Source organism: Trichoderma reesei (genome assembly GCF_000167675.1).
Source record: "Trichoderma reesei QM6a unplaced genomic scaffold TRIREscaffold_1, whole genome shotgun sequence".
Classification (NCBI taxonomy): Eukaryota; Fungi; Ascomycota; class Sordariomycetes; order Hypocreales; family Hypocreaceae; genus Trichoderma; species Trichoderma reesei.
In genome coordinates, this window is record NW_006711148.1 from 1,938,769 (window position 1) to 1,966,259 (window position 27,491).

The following is a 27,491-nucleotide window of genomic DNA, read 5'->3' on the forward strand; positions in this document are numbered from 1 at the left end:
TGTGGCAGATCTGATGTTCGGTGTTGCTTCAGGATCGTATCCGAAAGACCTGACCGGAGAATGAGGCGCATCTCCGGTCACCCAACCGGCGACATGCCGCGTTTCGGCATCTCGGAAATTGAGCAGCGCAATTGGGCTTTTGCCCATCAATATCCCAGAAAGAGTGGCCGCGTTGATGTCCGCAATGCTGAAGAACCCTAAATGAAGGCGATGCAATGTTCTATGATTTCCTTATACCTTACCTTACCTTACCTATCCAAAAGACCTGCTTGCTATAATACATCAACACAAAATATGCCTTCAGCTCGGCCATACTCCAAAACAACACATCATACAGATCCTCCGCCAAATATAATAAGACTGTACTGGCACCCCTTCATGAGCCGACGCTGAATCCGAATGATCCGTCAAATATGTCGAGCTTCTTCACGTCGTTGTCTGGACCGCGCAGGGACTTTAAAATGTCGATATCGGGAACCTTGTTTGCCGGGTAGAACAGCAGCAGGTTCTCCATGTCCTCTTCCGTGAGCTCGCTCATTTCCTCCCACTTGTAGGTATCGCTGACTTTGGACATCCTATGCACAACACCCCGTTTGTCAGTATCTTCATGTGCGACCCAAGAGCCAGTTGTCACTTCGTCTCACCATCGCATGCGCTTCATGCTGTCGTCGTGGTTGGGAGCCACCCTGCGCAGCCGCGTCCTCAGCTCCCCAATGGCCTCAATGGCATTCCCAACATTCGGCGGCAGCTGGCTGGCAATGTGCCGCCGCAGCGATGCCGCCAGCCGCGGCCCCTTGCCGTTGGTGCTGACCATGACCTGCAGAGGCCCGTCGCGGTGGACGCTGCCAAAGTAAAAGTCGCACTCGGGCGGCACGTCGGCGATGTTGGCCGGGATCCTCTTCTCCTTGCACAGCTTCCAGATGGCCGTCGAGGCTGCTGGGTCGTCAATGGCGACCAGCACCATGTCGGCCCTGTCGAGGTCGGACGGCTCGAACAGGCGGTCGATGTGTGTCACCTGCTTCTCGGCGATGCGGAAGGCGACCTCGTCGTTGAGCCCGGAGGCAGGGCAGACGACGGTGACTTGGGCGTCGGCATTGAGGCAGTTGAGGATGCGGCCGGCCGCGACCTGCCGGGGATGCGCCTGTCAGTCGCGATGGCTTCATGCATTTGATGCTGGGGCGAAGAAAACGACATGGAGAAGCAAGCCGCTGACATACCTCACCACCGCCGACCACTAACACGTTCTTGTCCTTGACGCGCCAGGCCAGGATCAGGCTGCCTCCCGGCTGGACCTGGGGAAACTGCTTGGCCATTGTCAAAAGCAGGGATGCGAAGCAAACTGTACAGTATAAGTGGTGATTTTGAGCCCACGCGACAGTGCTTCAATGTTCCAGATGCGACTCTTGGATTTGATTTTGTTGGTATGGATGTCTTGGACTAGGTGGATGTCCGGATCGGAATTGGGGCACTTTTCGACTCCGATAAGGCGAGCTGATAATACGTAGCATGCGGCAAAGCTGATGTGATGTGACGACTGCAGTGCTATCTTGTACCGGCTACTGGAAGCCACAGCACCTCCCAGCGCGCTTGACACGCCGCCGCCCGCTGTAATGGCGCCCGGTTAGCGCCCTGGCACAGCAAGCTGATCCCTGTAGCATCGAGCCATTAGCGGGGAGCCATCCTCGGCAGCGACGCAACAGGCTGCGCATGTAGATATACATGTGCCCACAAGCCCCCCCTCACAGCCAACAGTCTTCCCGCCTGCAGGCAGACAGGCAGCTTGTCATTTATTAGCCTTCCCAGGAATTGCTTCCTTCATGTTATTTGCTTCTGCTACTACTATGCAGCTCGAGGCCCGGATCGGCCTCCTCTGGTCGTCTCGTCGTTGCGGGTTGCCTCTGTGATCTTGTCCTGTCCCCTCTTTGGCCCTTTCTCTTGCTCTTGTTTCCCCTCCTCTCCCTCTCTCTGTATGTGTCTTCTGTTCTCTTCCGCCTCTCCCTCGCTCAACCGACCCCCATCACAACCACCATGTCTGGACGCAGGCTCGGCGGCGGCAGGATCCTGGGCAGCGGCAAGGGCCTTGGCCCGACCCCTCCGCCAGTTGCTCGGTCTTCCAGTCCCTTCGCCCCCTCCGAGAGCACCGTTTCCGTCGCCTCCTCCTCCATCTCGCCGCCTGCCAGCGGCAGCCTGGCCGACCTGACCCAGGATATTGGCTCCAGCATCAGCGTCGGGACACAGCCCAAGGGCAGCGCAGCCGATGCGTCAAGCCTCGTGTGTCCCATTTGCAGCGAGGAGATGGTATGAGTGCCGTGGTGCCGCAGAGGGGGGTAAACGTTGTCTAACATGGCGTGTTCAAGGTCACGCTGCTGCAGCTTAACCGGCACATCGACGATACCCACCAGGAACTCCCGGTCGAGGAGCAAAACGAGGTCAAGACATGGTTCGACAAGCAGGTCCTCAAAGCGAAGCGCTTCCAGCCGCTGTCCATGATCAACCTGAAGCTGCGCGGCCTCGAAGTGTTCGAGTCCAACGATTCCCATCCCATCGTCCCACCGACAGCCACAAGCTCCGCCGGCAAGCTCCCCATAGAAGCGCCCATCGACCCGGAGGAATTAATAACCAGGAGTCACTGGCAGCGCTCGACGAGCTATGATGTATGTACGGATCCTACGTGTGAGAAGAGGCTGGGGCCCTTGAACGGAAGCGTCAACTGTCGCAAATGCGGCCGTCTCTTTTGCGAGCAGCACACCATGTACCAGATGAAGCTCAGTCGGAGTGCCAGCCACGAGCCAGTCCGCGGATACTGGGCAAGAGTATGCGAGACGTGCTACAAGTCGAGGGAAGGATACAACGACCACAACGGGCTCTCGGTCGATCACACCGACATGTTCAAGGCCGTCAGAAGAAAGAAGGTCGAGAGGCACACCTTGGAGGTTACGCGGCTGGAGAAACGGTTGACCAAGCTGACGAGGCTCCTTGCAAACTCGCCCGAGGCGCTTTCCAACGCATCAAACGGCTCTTTGCTGGCCCCTGTTCAGTCTCTGACGGGGCAAAAGAATTCCCGGAAACTGATTGAGCAGTCTGTGGTGACGTGGGAGGAGGATGACAAGGTGCCCGAGTGCCCCTTTTGCCACCAGGAATTCCGCTCTTGGACGTTTAGGCGGCATCACTGTCGGATATGTGGGCGCGTAGTATGCGGTGACCCTCAAACTGGCTGCTCATCCGAAGTCAGTCTTAGCATCGCCGGACGTACGTGCCTCTCACCCTCGACACTTTTCCCCCCTTGTGTTCCCTGTGCTAACTCCAGGTGTAGCAACCGGCCCTGGCGTAGAGAAGCCGCCTTCTGCAGCTAGCAACGGCCACATAGCCGTGAACATACGGATGTGCAAGGACTGCAACGACACCATCTTCTCTGCCCGCGACTTTGCAGCATCCTTGGCGTATAGACCGCCGGACCAGCGAGCATATGAGACGCTTCGGCAATTCGAACGAGGCATTCGACAGCTCCTACCGAGCTTTCACCGCGCCCTTGTGGCCTTGCAACCCGAGGTCAAGGAGAACGGGGAGATTGACCTCAACAAGCCTCCGCCTACCCACGCGCAAATCCAGGAAGCGAGCAAAATACGGAAACGCCTGATAGACAGCTTTACCAAGTACGGGTCTGCCGCCAGGAGACTGCGCGACCTCAAGGCGGATAACCCGACCCAGCAGAGACTGCAGCTCGCGGTATATGCTTATGCCAGCTCATTTCTACACACCAACATGCTGCCGCTGAAGAACATACCTCAGATGCTGCGCCATCGATCCACGCCTTCATCATCATCGTCACACTCACATTTCCTTCCCTCGACCAACCACTCGACGTCCAGCCTGCGGCATTCAGAGCTTGCCGAGTCTGACATAGCTTCTCAAGCGCCCAGCGAGGCGAGCACGGTAGTGAGCCTGCTGGAAACGGAGGAAAAGGAGCTGAAGGAACGACTCATCGTCCTGGAAGAGCAAAAGTTTCTGGTGGAGGAAATGGTCAAGTCAGCTACTGGCGCCAGGAGATTTGAAGAAGTCAGCGCCCTGTCGAGGAATCTGGATGAGCTGAATGGCGAAATTCAGGGGCTGAGGAAGAGGATTGGGGATGTGGAGAGGAAGTGGGAGGTGGCGTATCGGAACGGTTCCTAAGCAGAGTTTGGGGAATCCTTTCTTCTTGGCACCGGTTCAAGAACTCTTCTTGCTTGAACTGCATGAGACGGGTTGGATCGTTGATTTCACCGTTGACATATATGCATTGTATGGCGTTTTGGTTGGGTGGGCATGTGGATATCTGCTATACTGCTCAAGAGGCAATGGTAATTAGGTCTTTTCTTTCTTTCACTTCTATGCTTCTTCGATACCTTTTCTATGGGTTGGTCTTCAATGGAAGCTTCTTGACAACATTCCCAGGGCAGTACGTAGCATGTTGAATCATGGATTCGTTAAATCACAAGGGCATTCATGAAACGCCCAATAACTCTCTACTGCTAGACATACACAGCGAAACCGAGGTTCGAAAATCAAAATCACTGTACAGGCTCCTGGGCGTCAAGAAAGAAGTTCATCCAATATGCCGAAAATGTAACGACGCAGAACATACAAGATACCACTACCCCATCACCTTGTCTACTAATTCCCAAGCAGGGGAGACGTCACACGCAAGTATCAATACAGATATATGTATATGACTATAAGGTAAGTTGATACATATGTGTATCAAAGATAAAAAAAAGCGATGTCACCTCGAGTAGTCCAGAACCAAGCAACCATCTATCCAGCCCAAGAAGAGATAAAAAGATAACAACAGCAAAGCCAAAAGCAAAATAGTTGTCCAGAACAAACACCCTTCCCACATATGCAATATACAGATATACAAAGAAGTCAAACAATCCTGATCCAAACAAGCCAGAAAAAAAAAAAAAAGGATGAAAACAATAAAAACACAAAGAGGGGGTTTACAAGAGAGCAAGGTAGAAAGATGGGAGAGACGTCGAGGAAAAAGTAAAAAAAAAAAAAGCAGCAGACATCACTAGTGCACCACCCCCTCGACCCCCCCCAGAAACCTCCTCACCCTGCCAATCTCCAGCTCGTCCTTCTCGCTCTCCACAGCCTTGAGCAGGCCGTCGACGACGGCATCCACCTCCGTCTCCGGAACGCCCGTGCACAGGGCCACGACGCGACGATACTTGATCTCCACGTCGCGGCTCCGCCCCTTGAGCGCCTGGACCATCTTGCGCGTCACCTCCTTGCGGCTCTCAATGGCCCGGATGCGCGCCCGCAGGATCGTCGCGGAAGGCAGCATGCCCTCGCTGGCGAAGCCGCCGCCGCCACCCGACGCCGAGGCTTCGTCTGCGGCCTCAAGCATGGCGGCGAGCTCCGTCTCCCATGACGATGACGGGTTGGACTGCGCGGCGTTGGACTGCTCGTTCATGATCCTGAACTGGTCGTCTTCCCGGGCGTGCGTGAGGTTGGCGACCTTTTGGCGGGCGAGCTGCTGCTTCTTAAGCGTGGCGGTGATCTGCTCGACGCTGCGGCGGGCCTCGCCGAGCTGGGTAGAGGTCGTTCGGAGGGTGGCGTGTAGGTTGTCGAGGGAGGCCTGTTTGGCCTTCATTTCCTGCTGGAAGGTGGCGCCAGTTTCGTTCAGGAGATGGGTGATGGCTGTTGCGTAGTTGAGTTAGCAAATGACAGATGGGGGGGTAATTGAGAGGGGCGAGAACGAAATAGATCTGCTTACATTCAATAATCTCGTCGCTGCTCTCACGGCTTCGCTGGTTGGATCCCGGAGCGCCATTCTTCTCGACGGCGGCATCCCCGTTTGGCTTTCCCTCGGCGTTCTCGCCGCCAATGCCAAAATCCAGAGGCCGCAAACCGACGCGGTTGGCAATCTCCGGATCAGCCCCGACCTCTAGAAGCTGGGATATTATACTCCTGTTTCCAATGCGAGCTGCAATGTTGAGGGCCGTGTCCCCCGAGCTGTCCTGGGCATTGACAATCTCAGACATGAACCGCGCAATGCCCATCTTAGGAATGCTTTGCGACCCGTTGAGTCCGTGACCGTTCAGTTGTGTTGCCTGACTGTTGGGGACGCTCCCCTGTCTTACTACCCACTCCAGGAGGCTCTCGAGGTAATACCGGCTGGCGGCGTTGCGCCCTTTGACCGCACTCGTAACCGCGATATGGTGCAGGACGGTCCGTCCCTTGTGGTCACGAAACTCAATGGTGCTTCCCAAGACTTCCAGAAGATCGGGGAATGAGCCCTGGTCCATGGAGTTGGTAACCAGACACGCCCGCATCAAGGCGGTCTCCCCCGATGCATTCACCCGCCGGGGCGAGGCTCCAGCGGCAATGAGAGCCCGTAGCAGAGGCATCCTTGCCAGGGTGGCTGCCCAGTGGAGTGCGGTGTGGCTCTGCGGATCGATGGGCATGTCGAGTTCAAGAGGTGTAAATGTCTGAAGCATATCGTGCGATAGCTCCTCTGTAGCCGAGTCCATAAAGAGCCCCATCAGCATGCTCCGTTTCATCTCCACGTCCGGAGACATCTCGTAGGGCAGCGGAGGTGAGGGGCCGTTGCCTTCGTCGACGACGGCGTCGCGGTCATTCAATGTGTTTTGCGTATAGACAAAGGACTCGTTTGGTTCGGTGGGCGAGCCCGCAAAGTTGGAGCCATATGGATCGATATTCTGGCTATAGGACGCAAAGCTGTCGGCGGGAGTCATGGTGACCCGTGCTCGTTTCCTAGGCGGCTCGTTGTCGGGCATGCTGACGCTGCCATTCAGCTGGGGCTGTTGATGTTGCGACGACTGCTGGTGTGGTTGCGGCTGCGGAGGTTGCTGCTGCTGCTGCTGCTGCTGCGTGGAGTAGGCCGAGTCGACGGCCGGGTTGGTGTAGTCGGAGGCGTAGCTCTGCTGCGAGTTGCCGGGGAAGTCATCGCCGTTCTGCATCGAGGGCTGGCGGCTGAAGCTGGGGGCTCGTGTCGGCCCGTTCCGGTTCCTGGGCCCCGGCGAGCCAAAGCGAGCCTTGCTGATGGCGGCGACCGCATGGGACGCGGTGCTCGAGATGTTCTTGAAAAAGGTGCCCGACAGACCATTGGGCCTCCCGTCGGCGCCGGCATTGTACATGCGTTTCCGCTGCGCGGCCATGGCCTGCTCCTTGGTGGGCGTATTGAAGTCGCCGCGTCCCGCGACACCACCATCCTGGCCCATGTCGTACGTGAGCAGCGGCCGCAGCAGCTCCTCGACGCCGTACTGGCGGCAGACCTCGACGCCGCGGTCAAACTTGATCCAGGTGCCCTGGTATTTGCCGTAGCCGCCCTGGACCTTTTCGTGCTCGCCAATCTGGATCTCCTTCTCGAGTATCTTGGTGCGCTTGCCCTTGTCGACGCCGGCAACCTTGAGGATCTGGGTGGCATTGAGCCACGAGTCGTGGCGGCGGCGCATGACGGCGATGTTGTTGACCTCCATCTCGTACACGTCGACCCCCGAATACGACGCCTGTTTCGCACAACGTCGGTCAGTCAGTCAATGGCTTCCCGATGGTCCGGAAGCTGCTGCGTCGGCTCAAGGCAGGGGGGGCATTGGCTGGAGCATCACATACCGAGTAGATCTGGGGCCCTTCGACGGTACCGCTGTAGCCGCGGTTGAAGGAGGCGGTGCGCCCCGGCTGAGACTGCTGGCTCATGGTGAAGGACTGTTGCGACGATTGCGACGCAGAGGGCATCATGGGTCTGAGCGTGGTGTTTTGTCCGAGGAAGAAGAGGAAGAAAAGGTTGGCGACGTTTGAAATGCCGGTCAGTCGTCGCACGGGTGTTGGGACGACAAGCTGGCGGCACTAGGTAGGTAATAGCGAGCAGCTTCTCCCCAAACTCAAATAGAACCTAAGCCATATACGAGAATAAGAAGAAGGCGATGCGCGCAGGCTTCGTAATGCGTCGCCTCTCTCTTTTGTTATTTTTCTTTCTTTTTTTTCCTGCTTGATTCTGCTTCTTCTTTGTGTGTCTCTTTTTGGTCGTCGCAAAGCTGCTTGTCGGTCGGAGAGTCGGGCAACGGGGCCTGGGCCGGGGAAGCGAAATGAGATGGCGGCCCGCGTGGCTGCTGGCAGGGTGACAAGCAGCAAATCTGCAGCAGAAGATTACAGTCGTATGTGCAAAGTCAAGATCAAAGATCAGGTTAAGGTATGTATGTATGTATGTATGCAACTGTTGCTGTTTCTGGAGAGAGAGGGGGCCGGCAATGTCTCCGCTTTGCAGGATGGCAACGAATGAAAAGGGCGGTAGATGATAGGAGTGAAGATATCAACACTAGCTTTTTGCAGGGGCAGACAGAATCCACAGCAGGGACGCGCGAAGTGAGGCTCAAAGTCTCAGAACCAGTACCAAGACCCTAACCAAGGGCTACTACCTAGTAGTAGTATTACCAGGTACAAAGAGAGGGTCTCGCAGCCTCACAGGAGGTACTTGCAGTGATTACTTTATATGACTTTATAGGCACAGAATCAGGGAGACACGGAGCAGCAGGTAACAAAGGACCAAGCCGTGATGCAGCGGAGATGACGAGCGTGGGGGGGCGCCTCCAAGACAGAACAACCAGAGAAGGCACATACTATGCATCCCAAGGCTCCCCCGTATGTATGTGCATCAGACCTGCACTGCAGGAATCACAGGCGATTTGTCTGTGCGGTGCGAGGTTCGAGGCACTTTCCGTACTAATAGGTAGGTAACACGAGGCACGAGGTACAGAGTAGCATTCGGCTCGAGGGCGCGTTGATGAGCACTGCAATCCTTTTTTTCAATTAAAAAGACGTGTCGGTTTCGTGATTTCGTGTCGTGGAGTGTCGCGCCACGCGCCATACGATAGTGGCCCATTTTTGGGTGCTTTTGAATGCCGACGGCGAGAAGGGCCGTGTCCGTGGTGGGGTCCAAAACAGCCCTGGCCTCGCTCTCTGACTTGCTGGGCTTTTACTTAGGTAGTATGTAGACGGCATGGCATGTTGGAGATGGATGGTTTGAGTGGCGCTGTTTCGGGCGGGAGAGGGCCATTCAAAGGCATTTGTTTACATGTACCGTCAACAACCCGCCTTCAGGTCTGTTACTGCCAATCAGTCGCCAGCGAGAGGGTTGACAGCTGACTACTTAAGGTAGTAATGACCTCTGCTCTCCATCTCTTCGACCTGTCCAGCTGATGTGGTGCTGCGCTGCCGAGAGCGAGATGCCATCATTGGGTAGCAGCCGGAGAGGGTCTTTGTATATTAGTACTCACTCAGTTGATGTCCAACATCTTGTCATTGTCTGGGGGTGCCGTTGCTGGCTTTTGAGTGAACATTACTGTAGGTGCAGCTCTGTTTGGCGATGACAACCTCTCCGGCTACGGCCATATAGATCCGCGTGTGCATTAGGAAAAGCAACAATGACACTCCAACGTTCGGTAACAAACTCTTCCGCTATAGGCCCAGCGAATGAACCAGACAACATGAATGCTGCAAGACCATGTCATTAGTGACTCAACCGCTCAATTCGCACCCAACAAGCAGCAGTCAAAGCACCCGCAACGTTCGACATCTACAGCGTTGTCGGAGCTGTCAAACACTCAATCGGCGCTCCACGTGACCGCCCAGCTTGCTCTGCCCCGCCATTTCGATTTTGCTACCCCACCATTGCAGCGGTTGTGACTCAGGACGATTGCGAGATATCGGCTTTGATTGTCTTTTTTTATGCCGACGATATCTCCAAGTCCGTTCAACTATTTTCCCCCTCATTATCATACCACAAAAAACAACAACAATCAATTCGTGCCAAAATGCCTACCGTCATCCATCTGAGAGCCGATACCAAGCCGTTTGAGCGTCGCTCGCCGCGTAAGTCGACTCTACTGAGACCATCGTCCTCTGTCGCCAGCGCCGTCTAACACCCAGACCAGTGTCCCCCCCAACCGCCAAGGCCCTCCTCGACGCTGGCTACGTCGTCCGCGTTGAGCGATCTTCAGAGCGCATCTACAAGGACGAAGAGTTCGAGGCCGTTGGCGCCGAATTGGTCCCTGCCGGATCATGGATCAAGGCTCCCAAGGAGGACATCATCCTGGGCCTCAAGGAGCTGCCCGACGACGACATTGACCTGCCTCACACATACATCCACTTCCAGCACATCTTCAAGAAGCAGCTCGGCTGGGCGCCCTCCCTGAAGCGCTTTGCTCGCGCCGGCGGCACGCTCTACGACCTGGAATTCCTGACTGAGGAGAACGGCCGCAGAATCGCGGCCTTTGGCTACTTTGCTGGATATGCCGGCGCCGCCATTGCCTTCATCTCGTGGGCTCACCAGATCCTCAACCCCGGCGTCCCCCAGCCCCCGGTGCCTCTGTTCGACAGCGCGCCTGCTCTGGTCGCGCATGTCAAGGCTGCGCTCGAGCCCGCGATTCGTGCCAACAACGGCCAACTTCCCCGCGTCATTGTGATTGGCGCTCTGGGACGATGCGGCAAGGGAGCCGTGGACTTTTGCCGCGAGGTTGGTCTTCCTGAGGACTCCATCCTCAAGTGGGATATGCAGGAGACTGCCAAGGGAGGGCCTTTCGAGGAAATCACCACTTCCGACATCTTCATCAACTGCGTCTACCTTGGCCCTACTCCCACTCCTCCCTTTGTCACATTCGAATCGCTTGCGACCCCAGAGAGACGACTCCGCGTCATTGCCGATATCTCGTGTGATCCCAACAGGTCAGTGCTCCCCGAGTCTAGTTCTTTTCCCAAGTCGTATATTGAGCTTGAGGTACTAACGCTTGAGCAGCGAGAACAACCCGATCCCCTTGTACTCCACCTGGTCCAGCTTTGACAAGCCCACGATCCCGACATCCAAGCCCGTTGACGGCCCTGAGCTGAGAATCATTGCCATCGACCACCTCCCCACCTTGATTGCCCGCGAGTCCAGCGATGAGTACTCTGGCCTGCTGCTGCCGGCCCTGCTCACTCTGGACAAGCGGGATACTGAGGGTGTCTGGACGAGAGCGGAGAAGACATACAAGGACAGAGTGGCTGAGCTGCCTTAGCCCAATGGCGTCATGTTACTTTGTTGTTTCTTTCATTGCGAGATTTATGATGGATAAAAAGTCTATGGAGGGAAAAAGACCAGGCCAGAAAGCTAGGCTTGAGAGATACCGCTGTAGGGTTACAGCTGGGAAACATGGGAATTAGAGACCATTTATGAAAACTACAACATAGCAAAGATCCAGTGTATAAGGATTGTAATCTTGCATCTACATACTCAATCATGTCCATTCCTTTGGGGTAATATGTGTTGAGGTCCCTGGATGGAGCACGGCAATTCAGATGAAGCGTGGTTCAACCAATCACAATCGAAAATATTTCCGTCTGCGATAAGAGAGAGAGAGAGATAAGTTAAATGTGCTACTAGTAGCAGCTCCATCCACTGATAGCTCGCAGTCTGCAGAACCTTACGATTCTTTCAACCCTCATCATCTGGAGAGACCCTACCCTCCTCCTCATTGGCCTGATGTAGGTAGCTCTTTTCCAGGCCGCAGCCTCGACGATCCAACATGCCCGCCCCAGCATATCCCCTGCCCGCATCGCCATCCCCCCTCCAGCTCTACCGCCACCTCCTCCGAGAATGCTCCTACCTCCCGCCAGTCTTCCGCACCGAGATCACGTCGACGATCCAAGACCGCTTCCACCGCCACCGCAAACATGACCCGCGCGCAAAGGCTCATCTCGCGCGAGCACGCACAGCCTTGCGATCGCTCCGGGCGGCCAACAGCGGCGACAAGGCAGCCATGGAGGGCTTAATCTTCAAAGGCTTCGGCAGATCAGGCAGCAGACGACGAGAATTGATGGCGAAGTTCGTGATCCCGCAAGGCCCCAAAGACTCGAGCGCCCTCGAAAAGGCCCTCGTCTCATCTGCTGGAGAAGGAGAAGGAACAGGAGAAGAAGGCGCAGAAAGCGCAGTCAAGGGCGCAACAAAGCTCAAAAAGGCCTTTTTCGAGAAATGGGACCAAGACAAGCTCCTGCGGATCCTAAGGTCGCAGCGACAGCAGCAGCGAGACACAAAGGGGACGGCCAGCTGGCCGGGGAATCCCGTCAAGACAATCGACCCCGACCAGTTCATCCCTCAGCAGACCATCTGGGGAAAGCCGCCCTGCGAGGCTCTGAAACAGACAAAGAGGGCTCACTGGTGGCGCAGAAATGCCGACAAGATCATGCCGCCCTTGGGCAGGGGTGAATGGGAGGTTCTCAAGGAGCTGACGGCTGGAGCCCAGGAGCGGAGCGAGTGGCAGATACCGGCGAGGCGTCCGCTCGCAACCTCTCCGGCGGCAACGGAAGATGAGCCTGCACGCGCGCAATGGAATTGGAAAGACTACGCGACGAAGCCGGCGGCCATTGTCGAAAAGCCAAAGGCGCTCAAACAACAGCGGCGGACCGGGCAAAAGGACAATGGCCCGTACAGCGTCAAGGATCGCGACCGCGAGTTGTCCAAGAGGTGGTTCCAGAGGGCGTACAGCAGGACATGGCAGCTCACACCAACCATGACGCAGGATCCCAACACGCTCAAGTACTCGTTCACCTGGGGCAGCATTCAACCACGATTCCCTCCCGCGGCCAAGCACCAGCTCGACATATTCGAAGGCGTGGATGAGCGCGGTCGCAAACAGGACAAGTCACCATCGTCATGAGAGGAAAAGAAGAGAAAAAGAAACGCCTTTGTTTTGCTCTATTATTTAAGAGGGAAAGGGACATATAGATACGCAGTGTCTAATCGGCCAGATGGGCAAGCTTGTCCAGCGCAGGTCCGTCCACGCGCATGCCCACCCACTCGTTCATCGCCGTGGCCCCAATGAGCTCATAGAACTTGATGCTCGGCTCGTTCCACTTGAGGACCGACCAGTCCAGGCGCCCGCCGTCCATGGCGACGACCTCCTTGGCCAGCGACGCCAGCAGCAGCTTGCCGAAGCCTTTACCGCGCTGCGAGGGGTCGACGAAGAGGTCCTCGAGGTAGATGCCGGCCTTGGAGCGCCAGGTGCTGTAGTTGTAAAAGTAGAGGGCCATGCCGGCGGGCTTGCCCTGGGCGTCGAGGGCGAGGAGGCAGCGCGCGGGGCGGGTCGCGGAGATGGGCTCCGTCACGGGCAGGGAGTCGTGCGGGCTGACGACGCCGGCGGGCGCAAAGGCGATTGTGTTTTCGAGCGTCTCGACGGTGGCCAGGACGGCGTCGGGCTCCTTTTCGTAGTCGGCGAGGGCCTGGATGAAGCCCAGGATCGTGGGCACGTCTGGCGTACAATGGCAGGTTCATTCAGTGGAATGTCATCGTGAGAAGAGAGTCCAGGAGGAAGAGAGATAGAATGAGAAGAACATACCCTCGCGCCGGGCGTGTCGAACCGTTGCCGCCATTGTATCTGGAACTGAATTGCGGATCGCGAAAGCAAATCAATTGAAAGCAACCAAACACGCCCCTATTTGAATTTTGACCCTGTCCGCAAGACTTTAGCAAAGCAGAAGCGCGGCTCTTTATAAGTTGAAGGTTGGAGAACTCTCCGGTGGGGCAAATAGTAGTAGTCAATTCGGGCGGGATTCATTGAAGTCAATTCAGTGAGGGGCAGCAGTAACAGATGGCGGGGTTTTTCGGCGTCCGGCGCATGTTTGGCAGCGAGTCAGCAGTCGTGGATTTGCCTTGTCTTTTGATTTAGTATTTTGTCTCTGCGCGCCTTTGCGGTTGTCAAAGTTCGCCCTTTCGATCCACTATCTACATTTACCTACCTTATGCGATGTCGTAGGGCTATAGAGACTTGGAGTCTTTGATCCACCTCGAGGACATGCCGTGGATTGCTTAAAAATGACTGCCGAGTAGCTCGACGAATAACGGGAAAAAGGAACGAGAAATGACAATATATCGATGAGTTTACCTCGACCTTGCATCTTTACACCTTGACCTTGTTTCGAGAAATAAACAGCCATAGAGCCAGCTGCGTGCCAAACAGGGCCAGGGCCACGGGCTGGAGGACCTCGACGCCGTACGCCTCGGCGAGTGCCCCGACTACAAACGGGAAGCTGGACGATATGACAAATGCAAAGACGCGTTTTAGTCTCCAAGTTCGGACGATGAGTTTTAAAGGGGGAAACACATACACGGCAGATCCAGAGACTGCAAACGCCGTTGCAAAGCCCACCGAGATGAGGTGCTTCTCCGGCGGCAGCAACTTGGTCATCATCCGGATCCCCTGTCCCTTTCCATTAACAATATGTTTCAATCATAGACAAAAAAAAAAGGGCCCAAGAGACGAGGGACTCACAGACGGCATAATCATCCCAATCGACACCCCCACAAGCGCAGCCATGACCGCGCTCACCGCAAACTCTTTACCCAGCCAGAAGCCGAGCTCCAGACCAATGGCGCTGAGCAGGTACACCGTCACCATGACCTTCTCGCCCACGTACCCCGTCACCCAGCCCAGCGCGAAGCGGCCGACCGTGAGGCCGATCCAGAAGCCCGAGGTGGCGAGGGACGAGGCCGTGGGCGAGCCGTTGCGGACGCTCATCATGAAGGTGAGGAGCCAGCCGCCAATGGTCACCTCGGAGCCGACGTAGAGGACCATGAAGGCGGAAAACGTCAGGGTTATCTAGATGTTCTTGTCAGTTCAAGTTTGGAAGAAGGGGTTTGGGTTGCTGCTGCTGGCGTTGGAGTTGATACCTTGTTCTTTAGGACTTTGATGGTGCCTGGTTGGGCGTTTGCGTTGCCTCTAGGGGCGACGGACTGTCGATGGAAGCCCGCCCCGGCGTCGTCCCAGAAGGAGGATGTGACGCCTGCGCAGGCGACACAAGCAAGGCCGGTCTATATAAACGTGAGTACCTATGTTGGCGAGGGTAGTTCGCATGATGCTTGATGGGTCAACGCACCATCATGGCTGGGTAGCGTTAGCTGGGCAACTCCAAAGGAGACGGACGATATTCCATCAGCGACTTACTATAGAAGATCCACCAATGCTCTACCTTGGTCGCAATTCTCGTAATCTACACAGCCAGGGCATCAGTAACTAAATCCCATTACTAACAATGCCAAATAAAGCCTGAGCACACCAGAAACAACAACAAGAAGAAGAAAAAGGAAGACGACAAACCAAGATGGGAGACAGCGTAGCCCCAGCCCCCCAGAACCCATGCAGAAAGCCCAGCAGCGTGCTCCCCGAAACCAAGCCCCCAACCCAGCTATTCCAGCTCCCATTCATCAGCCCGCTCCCAAACCCCGTCAACACGAGCAAGAAGACAACAACTCCAAAGGGCGGATGCTGCGACAGGCCCAGGTACGCGAGGACATACGCCCCCGTCGCCGTCAACGCCACGCCCCGCCGTCCTGCCACGGCATGGAGCCGGTTCGACGCAAAAGACGCGAGCACGCAGCCGACCATGGGACTCAAGAAGATGAGCGAAACAATGGAGTGCCGGAGGCGGTAGTATTCGCCAAACAGAGGGACCATTGCCCCCGGCGCGCCGTCGTTCATCCCGTAGACGAAGAAGGCGAAGAAGCAGGACAGCACGCGGTACTTGTTCCGAGGCGGGTCGTTCCATCGCTGGGCGGTTGAGACGGCTGTCGACGGGGGTAGGGCTGACTCGGCATCGTGGATGGAGGGCTCTGGCCAGGGGATGATGGGGGGATCGGGGTTGGAGGAGCGGCGCGGGATGGAGGCTGTGGGAGCGGGAGGGAGTGGTTCGAGGAGGATGGTTTCGCTTGTTGCGACTTGTGTTGTGGACATGCTTGCTGTATGATTTATAAGTATATGTAGGATATGGATGAGAGGTTCAGTATGGTATGGCCTTTCTTTGTGTCGACTATCGTATATATAGAGGTAAGTAGGTTGCACCTTGTATAAGACGAGATCCGACTACCGGGACTAAGAGGCTGGGCTCAGAAAGTCCAGTTTAATCCCCGACTTATCAAACCTACCTACTAGGTACACGTATATAAAGGTCAGCTGAGAAATGGGCCATTTACCCGCCGAAATACCCAATCCAGTAGTATTCCTTTGTCTGTTCCGTCATAAGAAGTCAATGCGATCGGTGTCGGATTCTCCGCCGTCCGGGGAGAGTACCCCTCCCCCCTTGCTGTGCTACATACTAGTAGTATTACGATTATGCGATGCCCGACACTCCCCGATAAGATGTCATTGGCACTTGACCTTTGGCGTTGACTTTCTGGGGGTAGTACTAGAGGGACTGGTCAAATGCCGGATGATCGTGATGTCGCTGATGTATAAGGATTGGCGTTGGAGGGTGCGGTGAGGGTGAGGTTTCGGTGAAATGCTGATTGATGGTCGGGGTAATTGTTGATTGTCAAGGCGTCTTACTTTTTGATTTTCTCGAGGTGAAGGGTTAGAGCTGGTTGGGCTGGAGCTGATGCTGGTGATGTGATTTACGTGTGTTGAGTCGTAGAGCTTTGGCGACGTTGATTGAGAGAGGTACAGTACGGTTAATGACTCGAAAGGCTTAGTTGATTCTCGTATCTAGGTAGTCCTCTCGCAAATAGGTATATTCTAGTTACGTCCTATCGTTTGATCCATTATTAATGTATGATCGAATAGCACTTGGCCGTTCAAAATGACATATGCTGCAACTATATACAAGCTCACCCAGAAGTCAACAGTCACGCCGTCCGTTTCACCATTAAGCCTTTCTCTCACGGCACTTTCAATCTCGGGCAACATGGCGAGCACATTTCATCATCCTCGGGTCTCGGCCGTTCATCTCTCCGCTCCCTCTATTCGGCGTGAGTCCTCGGATAAACATGTAGCACCTCCGTCTTCGTTGACCCCGTGCTGAGTTTCAGTTCACTTTCTTCTCACACTGAGCAGGTCAGCTGCCCAACTTTCAGACGCACATATCTCGTCTTCACCCGTGGTTCCATCAAGACATACCTCGACATCCGCCTCCATTCCTCAACTCCACTTGAAGCCCTTTTTCCACTTTCCCAAACGTACCTTGACCAGATAAGCATAACCAGATGGTCATCATTTCTTCCATTCAGAGCAAGAAAATCAAACAGACAAGCACAGGTTAGGTTACCCACAGAAACAGCACGAAACCTCACGATGCGCAACTTTTCTCTCCCCAAGCCCCAGCCGGCCATCTCCCTCGTCACCGAGATCCAGTTCGGCATCAAGCTTGAATTCCGCGCTCCCCCTGTCGCCGCCTCGCACCCCTGGCCAGGCGTCTCCGACCGCGAACGCAACCTGTACTACTTTGCCCTTGCGCTGCAGAGGGCTGGTCTCCAGGCCGCCTTTCTCCTCGACAAGCAAGACGAGGCCAAGGAAGACGAGGCCGAGGATGAGGGCGAGCAGGCAACCCCAGGCAAGGACAGCATCCGCAAGGACAGCGAGAACGAAGATGCCCCAGAGGCTGAAGGCTCACAGCTCCCCCAGATGCCTAGCAAGTACATCGTCAAGACCAAGCACAACCCCGACATGTTCGTCATGAACCCCCAGTCGTCCACCCCCTGGATCAACGCGGGCGCCAAGGACAATCCGCTGCTCAGATACTGGCTGCTCAAGGCCGGTACCGAGAACACGGCCGAAGTCCAACGCCAGGGAGTGCACCTCAACTGGCAGCCAATGGAGCTCAGCAGCCCGATGCTGCGCGAGTCCGAGGCCAACAACCTGTTTCCGGGCATCAACACGGCCGTCTATGAAATCTGGATTGCGCATCCGGCCAAGCTCAACACCCACATTGCCTGCGGCCTCCATGTCGAGGTTGGCCCGGCTGTTGTCCCGTCTCTCGGCATCATGGCCTCGCTTTCTCAGGGGCTGACTCAGGGGCTCCAGCGACAGCACCGAGGAAGCACAAACAGGGAAGTCCAACCACCCCGGCCAACTCTCACCACTCTCCAGGCCCAGCGCGTCGCCACGCTCGTCGTCGTGCTCGAGGACAAACTCCTCTTCCACCTCTGCCACCCCAGCCGCCGCCAAGTCTACCACCAGCTTGCCACAGGCTCAGGCCTCGCCCACGCCCCCAACACACCAGCTTGTCAACCCGCACAAGCAAACCTACCCCCCAACGTCCTCGCCGGCAGCGGTCCCGTCGAAAGAGCCATCAAGCACCTCTGGACGGCCACCGACACCGATCAAGTCCAGCAGCTGCTCTCCCTCCTCCACCCGCGCGCCCGCGACAAGTCCCGCACCACGGCGCTGCACATCACCTCCCACGCGCACGAAGACGGCGGCGTGACGCACGCGCTCGAGTTCCGCCACGCGCAGGCCACCTTCAGCCAGAGCTTCGTCGACAACTGGACGCGGTTGGCGCTGACGATTTGCAAGGCGGCGTTTCTGCCCACGGAGAGGTTCAAGCTGCTCGTCGCCATGCTCTAGGAGACGGCGCGGACGGCGGCGCGGGCCGAGGACGCGTGGAAGACGCTGCTCAAGCTGCTCAACGACTTTGCCCCTGTGAATTGGTATGCGAGGAGCAACGAGCAGTATTGGGTGGGATATCTGGCAGTGCAGGACAGGAAGTGAGCTTCTGCTGCCGCCTTGTATCCTGAGGATCTTTCTGGATCTCTCTTCCAGACGTTCTTGCGCCCGTAAGAGGCATCATGCCATCTCTAACAGCAACAGACTCACAAACCAGGGACACGGAAAGTCCGCGGCTTTCACTGGTGAATAGGTGAGTGTACCTGCATGTATCCGCGCATGGTCGACATTCAACTTTCAGGCATCAAGCTCTTTGCTTCTCTATTTTATTTTAACAGTTTTCCGAATTACAATACGAAAAGAGAGAAAGGAAACCAGACAAAAACCTCCGTGATAGCAGCAAAAAGGAATCCAAGTCAAGTCGGCATACAGATCACACATCGTCATCACTCCTCGTCATTGTCACACATTTTCATCACATAACTTCGATTTACACGTCTGATATGAAGCTTTGAGAGACTCTAGTCCGCTTTTGAAGAAAACAGCCAAGTGGTACATCGCCGCGGCAGTGTTGCACAGACCCATCCACAGTCTTTCACTTTTCACCCTTGATACCAATATCGGAAATGGAAAAAAAAAATCCAGTCTACACTCCAAGGAATAGCCGGATCGTCTCTGCCGGCATACAGTTGAAGAATCTCCTCGCATTTGCTGGTTCGTACGAAATCTACTGATATGCGCAATTCAGGGAAGGGGAGCAGGCAACTGAGTACCTAAGGTAGTAGCCATGGAACATGAAGGTCAAATACAAAGGTTACCAACGAAAGTTAGTTTCATCAAATACAAATCTCGCTTCTCATATTATGACTTTAACATCTTCTTCGAGTAGTACTACTAGTAGGTAATACCAAGAGCCTACAGGCCCCCTACCTTACAACAAACACATCACCAGCCTCACATCAAGAAAACAACCATCAAGGAGCACAACACCAACCCAAGCAGCTCTCTAATACATAACACGGAGTCTACCTGACTCCCGCTCGCCCCAAGAAACAGAACCCACACAAGAATCCTTCAGCTTTTCCTTTCCAAACCAATTACTACTACTACTACGTACTACCCAACCCAACCCCATATTTTCTCCGCACACGGGAAGGGAACGAACAACCTGACTCAAGCCTCACCAGTAAAAAAATCAAGCCGCCCCTCATCAAGCCCATGCCCAAACCCGGAAGCACTCCGAAGCAATTCAAGCCCACCTAACTAACACACAAGTCCAGTTAAAAGGCACACACACAACTTTTCTTTCCTTTCCTTTCCTTTATTAGCATTAGGTGTGGCTTTCACTTGTAAATGCCACGCCAAAATTTTCCACAATCTTCACATTCCCGCCAATTAGTAGTATAGTAGTATAACCCTCCACGCCCGTAAATAGCCTACATCATCAGTGATGCAGCAACTGGTATGACGGCGTTTTCCCTTCGACAGGCCATGACGCCGATTCCATTCATCTGCACTCAGCCGTCATGCATCTCAGCTAGCCTGACCGTCTCCGGAAGGGGGAAAAATACCCAGATGCTGCAGGATCACAGCATGCAGCTACGCCGGACAGACAGACAGACAGACAGACAGACAGACACGCACGTTCCCCCCGTCATCGGAGGACTCCGTCAAGGCAGCGGGGCGCAAATGCCTTCCGACTTTGGATGAAGAATAAGGTAATGGAGAAGAATGACCTTGGCACTCAAAACATATCCAATCGTTCCATAAAAACTAGTCATTAAACTATTCGGCATGACTCGTGACAGCTACAGAGATCTAGAGAAGAAAAAAAATCATCTACAGCAGATACCGATAATCGGGGGACAAGTCGCCCAGGGCCGTCTTTTCATCCTCCGTCAGCTCGGGCACGTCCGTCATGCTGTCTCGCTGCTTATTCGCCATCATGCATCCGAATCCGTAGAGGGCTGACGCCACCATGGACAAAACGGTAAAGCCCAGGCACACGCTGTAGCCCGTCGTGAACTTGGGCGCGTCCTTGGTCAAGAAGATGAAGACGGCAATGATGCCGCCCAGGTTGCCGTAGCCGACCTGCCACGCGCTGCCAACGGCGCGGCGGGTGTGGTTTCCGAGGTTCATGTTGAACCAGCACACAATAATGGGCATGGCCGTGTAGGCGCCGGACGTGATGAGGAACAGCGCGCCGTACTGCACGTCGCTGTTGCTGTGCTCAGCTAGCAGAATAGCGAAGCCGGCAATGGCAATCAGCATGCTGGCAATGGCAAACGCAAACCGATGTCGCAGCCGGTCCGACAAGGTCGCAATGAGCAGCGAGAAGCCGAATGCGGCGGCCCACGGTGGGACGCTGCGCAGCTGGGTCTCGATGGGGCCGTAGTGGAAGGTCGAGATGATCGTGGGAGCAAAGTACGCGTAGCCGTACGCCGGCACGATGAGGCCAAAGTACATGAAGCCGCCGGCAATGATTTTCCAGTCCTTGAAGACGTTCAACGCGTCCTTGACCGTCATGGATCGCGCAGCGCCCGAGCCGGTGCCCTGGTCGACGCGGAGTCGTGCCGCAACATATGCACGCTCGTCCTCCTTCAGCCACTTTGCTTCCTCGGGGAAGTCAGGCAGCAGGAAGAAAAAGAAGAAGCTGACAAAAACCGTGAGGCCGCCTTCGATCAGGAAGATCCAGCGCCAGCCGCTGTAGCCCCGCATGCCGTCCATCTTGCCGATGGCGGCGGCCAGAAGGCCACCAAAGGCGCCGGCGAGCGTCGTGCTGTTGAAGAAGAAGGAGTAGCGTCGCTGAGCTTCGGACCGCTTATACCACATGCCGATGAGATAGAAGGCTGGCGAGGTTTACTTGGTTAGCTCGTCGGACAAAACAGTCGCCGCCGCGCCATGCAGGCCGGACCATGCATCGAGCGTCGTAGACTCACCTCCTGGGAACATGCCCGTCTCAAAGAGGCCGAGGAAGAAGCGCGTAGCAAGCAGGCCGCTGTAGTTCTTGACGAGGCCTTGCATCATGGTGGTGAAGCCAAAGAGGAACATGTTGAGAGAGAGCCAGACATGGGGCTTGAACTTCTTGAGCAGGATGTTGGACGGCACCTCGAAGATGCAGTAGGGAACGAAGAAGATGACCAGCGCCGTGTTGTACTTGTCGCCGGTCCCGAGGTCCAGGTCCTTGGCCAGGCCAAACAGCTTTGCATTCGCAATGTTGACGCGGTCTGGGTCATGGTGGATGATTAGCAATGACACGCAACATGCTGGGACGATAGTCGCGACAAGCCATCAAATGACCGCGCATATAAGACTACTCACCCAGAAACGCAAGCAGGTACATGATGCAGAGGAACGGCACCACTCGCATGTCGACCTTTGTCATCAACCGGCGCTCAGTCGTGTGCGCCGGGCAAACGACCTGCTCGGCACCAATCGCGACTTCGGTATCGTGAACATCGGTCGAGTTGCGACCTGAGCCGCTATGCTTTTCGTCCAGGACAGCCATTGTGTCCGTCTGGTGTAGGCTGAAGCGCGTAGTGCGCTCGTTGCGTGGTCAGGCAAGAACTGACTTACACCAAGCCTGGAACAGAACCTCTCTCCCGCTTCACACGGCGAGGACGAAAGACAACTGCTTTCCCTTTCAGACAACTCAGAGAAAGAGGGCAAAGTCCACGTGAAATAGTGGAGGGAGAGGAAGCACAGGCTTCGGCGTGGTGTTGGCAGGACGAAGAGACAAGCGAGTGGGAACACAAAAGGGATCTGCCGGACCCTATTTGTACTCAGCTGCAAGGTGCTCGTGCATCCGGATGCCCCAGGATGCTTCATTCAGTTCCATTGACGCTCCTCGAGGCTAATACAAGACGAGAAGCTAGCGGACAGCCACTGGGATCGTCCAACAAGCGAGCGACGGGAGCCACCACGTTTCTTTCTCCAGCAGGAGCAACTTGGCCTTGCGGTGCCGGACCGGCGGTGGCGGTCCACGGACTTGGCCTCCCAGCCAGGCCATGCCAGCCTACAGCACAAGCGCAAGGGCAGCCGCTGGTACTTCGTAAGACTGACTCTGATCCAGCCCATCTGGTTGCCGTTCTCGCCATCCGGGGTCTCCCCCAATCAAAGCAGTGGCATTTGGACCAGCTGCGCTTTGCTGCAACGGTCAAAGGGCACCTTGGCATCCCACAGATCGTGGCGTCTGTGGATCCGCATCCTGACCCTTGGCTGCCCAGGGATCCCCGTTTGCTCCAGACTCGCCGGCTGCCGACTTGCTGTTGCAGCAGTATTCGCGTGTGTGGGGAGGCGTGACGAACAGATGCGTTGGGGGAGCATCGGATTAGAAGCTGGGCCGAGCTGAGGCGGTCACTCGCGCAAAGCTGATGTCTGCAGGTTTCGTCCAGGGTCAAAAACAAGGGCATTCAGGTTGACGTTGAAGAGCTGGAAACCCCTACTCGGCCGCAACCATTCTGCATCGACAACGCCATGCCAACACCAACCTGGACCCATGGAAATATCCCGAGGCATCTTCTGTCATTGGCCCTCCGCGCCAAGGGCCGCCCAAGAAGACCCAAGAGATTCCCCGCATCCCGCCACCCGCAATAAGGAATCCTTGGAAGGTTCTCACACGCAGTCGTCATGCTTCTCTTCGCCCCAGATTCCCCGGGTTTTCGCTCCCATATCGGGCTTGACGGGCTTTAACAGTGTGCTGACGCCGCCATCTAGCAGCCCGTAGAGCCTCCCTAGCCTCTCTAGCCCTGGGTCTAGCAGCAGAGCATCCCTCCATCACTTGTGACCAGAGTCTTCTCCGCAGCCCGCCTTTGGGGGATTTGGAGAAGAGAAAGTCATCGAAAGCGTGCGGAATTCTTCCCCCGGACTTCTCCCACAAGGGTTCCTCCGGGCTAGCGGCATCCCTCCACGGTTTGGTCGCGATGAGAAATCAATAGCTCCAATTCATTGTATGGAGGGTGTTTGCCGCGGGGCGCTCTGTGAGGGTAAATTGTCTTGAAGGTGCTCGTACACCTCGCTGGCCTGGCATCGACGCGGTCCAGTGGCGACTCGTGCTCTCCTGCGGTCCGCCTTGTGGAGGATCCAAGACTGGCTCAAACTCAAAGCGAGCAAAGGACACGATTGTTGGTGCAAGTGCAACTTCGCTTCGAGATATGCCCCAGAATCTTGCCTCCCCGCGTCTCCACCCCCGTCTTTGCACGAGTCAAACATCGCTGGATCCTCAAACCTGCCTCAAGCCTACGACAAACGCAGGTCCAGGCAAGCTTCAGAGGTCGTGGTTGCAGCCGTAGACGTGCAGCACGTGGGAATGACATTTGGCCGGGCCGCAGCCAATCCTCGGATCTGGGCTGATTGAGACCTTAGTACGGGTGTTATCAGCAGCAGCAGCAGTAGTAGCAGCGTAAAAACGTCAAGACTCAATGGCACTCACCTACTATTTGCTATGGAAACCAAGCAAGGGGTCGGTTCCTAATTCAGCCGCCTCGCCAACGACGCACACGGGAGGCTTTTCGTTCTAGAAGGCCACTTCTATTCATATCTCCGTTGCCGCGATTCTTTCCCGGCCGGCGCCGAGGCGGACCGGTGAAACGCCATACCTCACCTCCTCAGACTTTGCAGAAGGATTCAAAGGCTGGTTGCGGCTCTGAGTACCGATCCAAGCCGGCTCCAGGAAAGACTTGGACCAATTGGACAATCAGACCGAATGGTAGTATTCAGGAGTAGCCCAATGACTTGCTTTGCCAGCTTCTTGTGGACTGAGATAATTGCCAACATGACCGTGAAGGGGGAACTGTTTCGCTTCTAACCAAGAATCTCCTTGCGCTGAACAATCGGAAGAATAGGGGATCACTCGGGACTATCATGCGTTCGTCTCCGTAGAGGAAGTGGAGGAAGCTCAGGGCTTAGCCAGAGGACGGAATAGCAGTATTTTTAGGGCAGTAAAGAGTTCGGTGAGGGGAGAAAGGAAAGAAAAAAAGAAGATGAGAGAATGGGAAGAGGAAGAGGAAAAGAGGAGGGGCGGTAAGGGGGAAAGAGGGAGGAGCAAATGTCAAGATAGCACCTACCCGCTGTTGAAGCCCACGTCCCTTACCGTACCTTCCCTATGGTATCCTAAGGAGGTAGGCACTACAGAAACAATGCTCTCTTCTTCTTCATCGTTCAAACGGCGGGGTCTCGAATATCCGCCATCTTCTCTCGCCAGTCACAGCGTCGCAGCGGCAGCAGTGCTATGGAAGCCCTATCATGCAGCCATCCTCCTTCTTCTACGCGGCCGGATGCAGATACCCACCTCTGCCCGAGTGACAGCTGCAGCAGCGACGCGCAGAATGGATTGCCTCTGTGTACCTGGCAGAGAGAGCCTCGAATGGAGCATCACGGAGTCCGCCGGAAGCTGATGGACGAGGCTGGAGGCTGACTGCCAGCTGTTGACAGTTGCTGCCACTGCCTTGGCCAGCTGGCCTGGTGATGGCCTCCCACCAAACGCCTGCGGTGGACGCGTCTCAGGGCTAGGGCTTCGCGTTTGCCGCTGCCGAATTTTTTCAACCCCGTTGCTTCAGCTCTGCAAAACATGCAGCTTTACGTCTGACGTCCAGACCCAGCTCGTCGGTTCGCGAACTCATCCTTTTACCTCCCCTCGATTCACCAGCCAGCACACGCAAACGGAGACACAGCATCAGCGGCCTCAGACGGACGGCTCGACCCTGCGCGTTTCTGCACCCTCGCGTACCGTTTCCGACGCCGTATCTTCTATTTCTTTCATCTCTTCTTCCAAGTCTTCCTCCATCATCCGATTCTTCGTCCACCCACCCTCCCCCTCCTCCTTCTTACCACCTAGTGATTCGAAAACCTTGCCCTTCTGAATCTCAACATTTCTAAATAGTTGGTCTTTCGCTCTTGACTGCAGAAACTCTCTGAAGTAACGACAACAGACTGAGCCCAGTGTCGGGAAAGGACGAGAGAACAAAACATATGAGACGAGGCAAGCAGCCCAAAGCCATGGACGCCAGAGAACCCAGCTACAGACTCCCATCTTCTGGCGGCGAGATGGCATTCATGGAAGCCTACAATGCTAGAGACAATTTGATGGCAACAAGTCTGTCTCCCGTCTACCAACGCGACGCCAACGACGATCCTTCGTCCAATTGGCACGAGCATCGCCCCCCATATGTCCATGACAGAACGACTCCCCACGGCACTCAGTCTTCTCCTTTTATAAAGGAGCGCTATGAAGACCGCTTCCCTTTGTGAGTACCTGCTCGTATTTTGGAGTCTTCATCGTGCAGCCGGAGAGACGACGATATGCTAATGGCGTTGATGATACTGTCCAGCACAACTGCCGGAAACGCTCACCTCAGCGCCTGGTCACCCAACCCGAGCGCAGGGCCAGCCTGGTATCCTTCAGAACCCTCTCCCAGCCTGCTACTCAACAGCGAATATGAGGGCGTCTCGGGGCCTTTTACCGCATACGGCACTGACAACGTCAACAGCGAATACGAAGCCCAGCTTCCCTGGCCAGAGTCGGACCCTTTTGCTTCTGAATCCAATGTTGAGGAAATTAATCCGTTTCAAGATACCTACTACGCTTCTGGCGTGCTAAATCAGAACCCTGACGCTCTTTACGACCCAGAAATGGCCATTCAGCCTTTCGCAGGGGAAGCGGGAGGCGTCATGCAAGGCAGTTTGCCCCAGCAGTCGGTGTACGAAACATCACCCGGCTTTGTCTCCTTCAGAAGACACAACGGACAGGGGGTCCCAGAAGAGCCGGTAATGCCTTTGCATGATGCAGAAGGGCCAGTGCCAGGATCCATGGTTTTTGCTCATCCCAGCCAGCCGCACTTGAACGTCTCATCGCCACTATCCGTCGTTTCCCCTCCGCGATCTGCTGGCTCGTCCTCTCGCAAACGCAATCACGCAGCAGCCGGCCTCGAAAAGAGTCCCGTCGCCCCCAAGAAGCGCGTCATAAAGCCCCAGCTGACGGCAAAGGTCGACAACAGCGAGGATTTCGAGATTCAAAAGGACAGCGAGATGGCTCCTACCAGAGTCTTCCAGGGTTACTTTCAGAACTGTGATGTAGCGAGGAAGAAGCTTCAGAGGCTTCTGGAGTTGTATCGAAAGCCCAAGGAGAACTGCAGCTACCCGTCCAACGACGAGACATTTCCCGTTACCGATGAAGACAAGATCGGCTACATCAAGAACCTTTTCGACGCCATCAACGACTGGTCAAATTTTAGAGAATGGTCGCAAGCTCTGAAGACGGAGGATCGAAATCGAATCATTGATCGTTTGCGACGCAGACACGCTGGGAGTGACAATGCTGAAGTGGATATTTCGTTGGACGACATGAGGCCCAGTCCGCAGGAGCTTGAGGCCATTCTGCCGCCTCTTGAGATGCAGCAGAAGAAGATCTTGGGACGCTTGCTCAGCGACCAGACGGTCGAATGGCTATGTTGGGAGCTCATTGTAAGTTGCCATGTGCTCCCCTGAGTTGTATTCCCCGCAGCCTACGCAGGTGTGGGTGATGAATCCGGGAACGTACTGACCTGTTTGCGCTTCAGGAGGCTGCCATTCAGTCCCAGCAGGGAAAAACTCAGATAGCCCACTGGTGCGGCGCCGACGGAGCTTAGGAAGCTTACGAATCGTTTGCGCAGCGCATAGAGGCCATGTGCTATGCTTTGCGGGTAAGTCGAGCCCCAGCAGAGGAGCTCTTACCAGCTGACCGTCGTTGTAGAAATCCAAACAGCTCGTCAAGTCACTCTTGTCCGCGGGTGATGGCTGGAAGCTCCGCATCGCCAACAACCCCCAGGGGGAACTTGGAGTGAGTCTCACCTAGCTCCTTACCGACTCATCTGCGGCTGGCTGCTAACAAACGTTTGTGCAAACAGCACAAGGGCAACAACATGAAGGTGAACATGAACAAGAACCGAAAGCTCCGGCAGATCACCCAGGGCACTCGCACCACCACGCGGCAGAAGCCCGCCCCTAAGCCGGCATCAAAGCCAACTCCTAAACAGTCGCAGAAACAGGCACAGAAGCAAGCACAGAAATAACGGCTGCGAAACGGAGTACGCCGCCGACTGAGGACAGTCCCGT

General features: G+C 55.6%; 10 protein-coding genes across 10 annotated transcripts; 5 read left to right on the forward strand and 5 right to left on the reverse strand.

Annotated features, from left to right (window-relative positions):
- Window positions 1-376: 376 nt before the first annotated feature.
- On the reverse strand, window positions 377-1,313 carry TRIREDRAFT_54181 (uncharacterized protein; the record flags this gene model as incomplete). The annotated part of the gene is made up of 3 exons (XM_006961673.1): window positions 377-575; window positions 645-1,126; window positions 1,218-1,313. The coding sequence occupies 3 exons, from the start codon at window positions 1,311-1,313 to the stop codon at window positions 377-379; spliced, it is 777 nt and encodes a 258-aa protein (XP_006961735.1).
- Window positions 1,314-2,028: 715 nt separating this feature from the next.
- Window positions 2,029-4,302, forward strand: TRIREDRAFT_21288 (uncharacterized protein; the record flags this gene model as incomplete). Its single annotated transcript, XM_006960930.1, has 3 exons — window positions 2,029-2,271; window positions 2,358-3,249; window positions 3,314-4,302. 3 exons carry the CDS (start codon window positions 2,029-2,031, stop codon window positions 4,168-4,170), a joined length of 1,992 nt encoding a protein of 663 aa, XP_006960992.1. The 3' UTR covers window positions 4,171-4,302.
- A 748-nt stretch (window positions 4,303-5,050) lies between these two features.
- On the reverse strand, window positions 5,051-7,698 carry TRIREDRAFT_53484 (Hypothetical protein; the record flags this gene model as incomplete). Its single annotated transcript, XM_006961674.1, has 4 exons — window positions 5,051-5,679; window positions 5,756-6,821; window positions 6,894-7,511; window positions 7,615-7,698. 4 exons carry the CDS (start codon window positions 7,696-7,698, stop codon window positions 5,051-5,053), a joined length of 2,397 nt encoding a protein of 798 aa, XP_006961736.1.
- A 2,051-nt stretch (window positions 7,699-9,749) lies between these two features.
- On the forward strand, window positions 9,750-11,051 carry TRIREDRAFT_119788 (alanine dehydrogenase; the record flags this gene model as incomplete). The annotated part of the gene is made up of 3 exons (XM_006961237.1): window positions 9,750-9,870; window positions 9,933-10,722; window positions 10,793-11,051. Exons 1-3 carry the CDS (start codon window positions 9,813-9,815, stop codon window positions 11,049-11,051), a joined length of 1,107 nt encoding a protein of 368 aa, XP_006961299.1. The 5' UTR covers window positions 9,750-9,812.
- A 507-nt stretch (window positions 11,052-11,558) lies between these two features.
- TRIREDRAFT_102901 (uncharacterized protein) lies at window positions 11,559-12,689 on the forward strand (the record flags this gene model as incomplete). Its single annotated transcript, XM_006961238.1, has 1 exon — window positions 11,559-12,689. One exon carries the CDS (start codon window positions 11,559-11,561, stop codon window positions 12,687-12,689), a length of 1,131 nt encoding a protein of 376 aa, XP_006961300.1.
- Window positions 12,690-12,768: 79 nt separating this feature from the next.
- TRIREDRAFT_71371 (acetyltransferase-like protein) lies at window positions 12,769-13,401 on the reverse strand (the record flags this gene model as incomplete). Its single annotated transcript, XM_006961675.1, has 2 exons — window positions 12,769-13,280; window positions 13,368-13,401. The coding sequence occupies 2 exons, from the start codon at window positions 13,399-13,401 to the stop codon at window positions 12,769-12,771; spliced, it is 546 nt and encodes a 181-aa protein (XP_006961737.1).
- Window positions 13,402-13,928: 527 nt separating this feature from the next.
- TRIREDRAFT_54632 (uncharacterized protein) lies at window positions 13,929-15,758 on the reverse strand (the record flags this gene model as incomplete). The annotated part of the gene is made up of 7 exons (XM_006961676.1): window positions 13,929-14,058; window positions 14,137-14,228; window positions 14,301-14,627; window positions 14,699-14,839; window positions 14,905-14,912; window positions 14,973-15,018; window positions 15,126-15,758. 7 exons carry the CDS (start codon window positions 15,756-15,758, stop codon window positions 13,929-13,931), a joined length of 1,377 nt encoding a protein of 458 aa, XP_006961738.1.
- Window positions 15,759-16,704: 946 nt separating this feature from the next.
- On the forward strand, window positions 16,705-18,362 carry TRIREDRAFT_102904 (uncharacterized protein; the record flags this gene model as incomplete). Its single annotated transcript, XM_006961239.1, has 2 exons — window positions 16,705-16,768; window positions 17,077-18,362. 2 exons carry the CDS (start codon window positions 16,705-16,707, stop codon window positions 18,360-18,362), a joined length of 1,350 nt encoding a protein of 449 aa, XP_006961301.1.
- A 1,878-nt stretch (window positions 18,363-20,240) lies between these two features.
- On the reverse strand, window positions 20,241-21,909 carry TRIREDRAFT_119789 (uncharacterized protein; the record flags this gene model as incomplete). Its single annotated transcript, XM_006961677.1, has 3 exons — window positions 20,241-21,250; window positions 21,341-21,628; window positions 21,723-21,909. The coding sequence occupies 3 exons, from the start codon at window positions 21,907-21,909 to the stop codon at window positions 20,241-20,243; spliced, it is 1,485 nt and encodes a 494-aa protein (XP_006961739.1).
- Window positions 21,910-25,445: 3,536 nt separating this feature from the next.
- On the forward strand, window positions 25,446-27,448 carry TRIREDRAFT_102906 (uncharacterized protein; the record flags this gene model as incomplete). Its single annotated transcript, XM_006961240.1, has 5 exons — window positions 25,446-25,645; window positions 25,730-26,861; window positions 27,026-27,079; window positions 27,142-27,216; window positions 27,284-27,448. The coding sequence occupies 5 exons, from the start codon at window positions 25,446-25,448 to the stop codon at window positions 27,446-27,448; spliced, it is 1,626 nt and encodes a 541-aa protein (XP_006961302.1).
- Window positions 27,449-27,491: the final 43 nt, after the last annotated feature.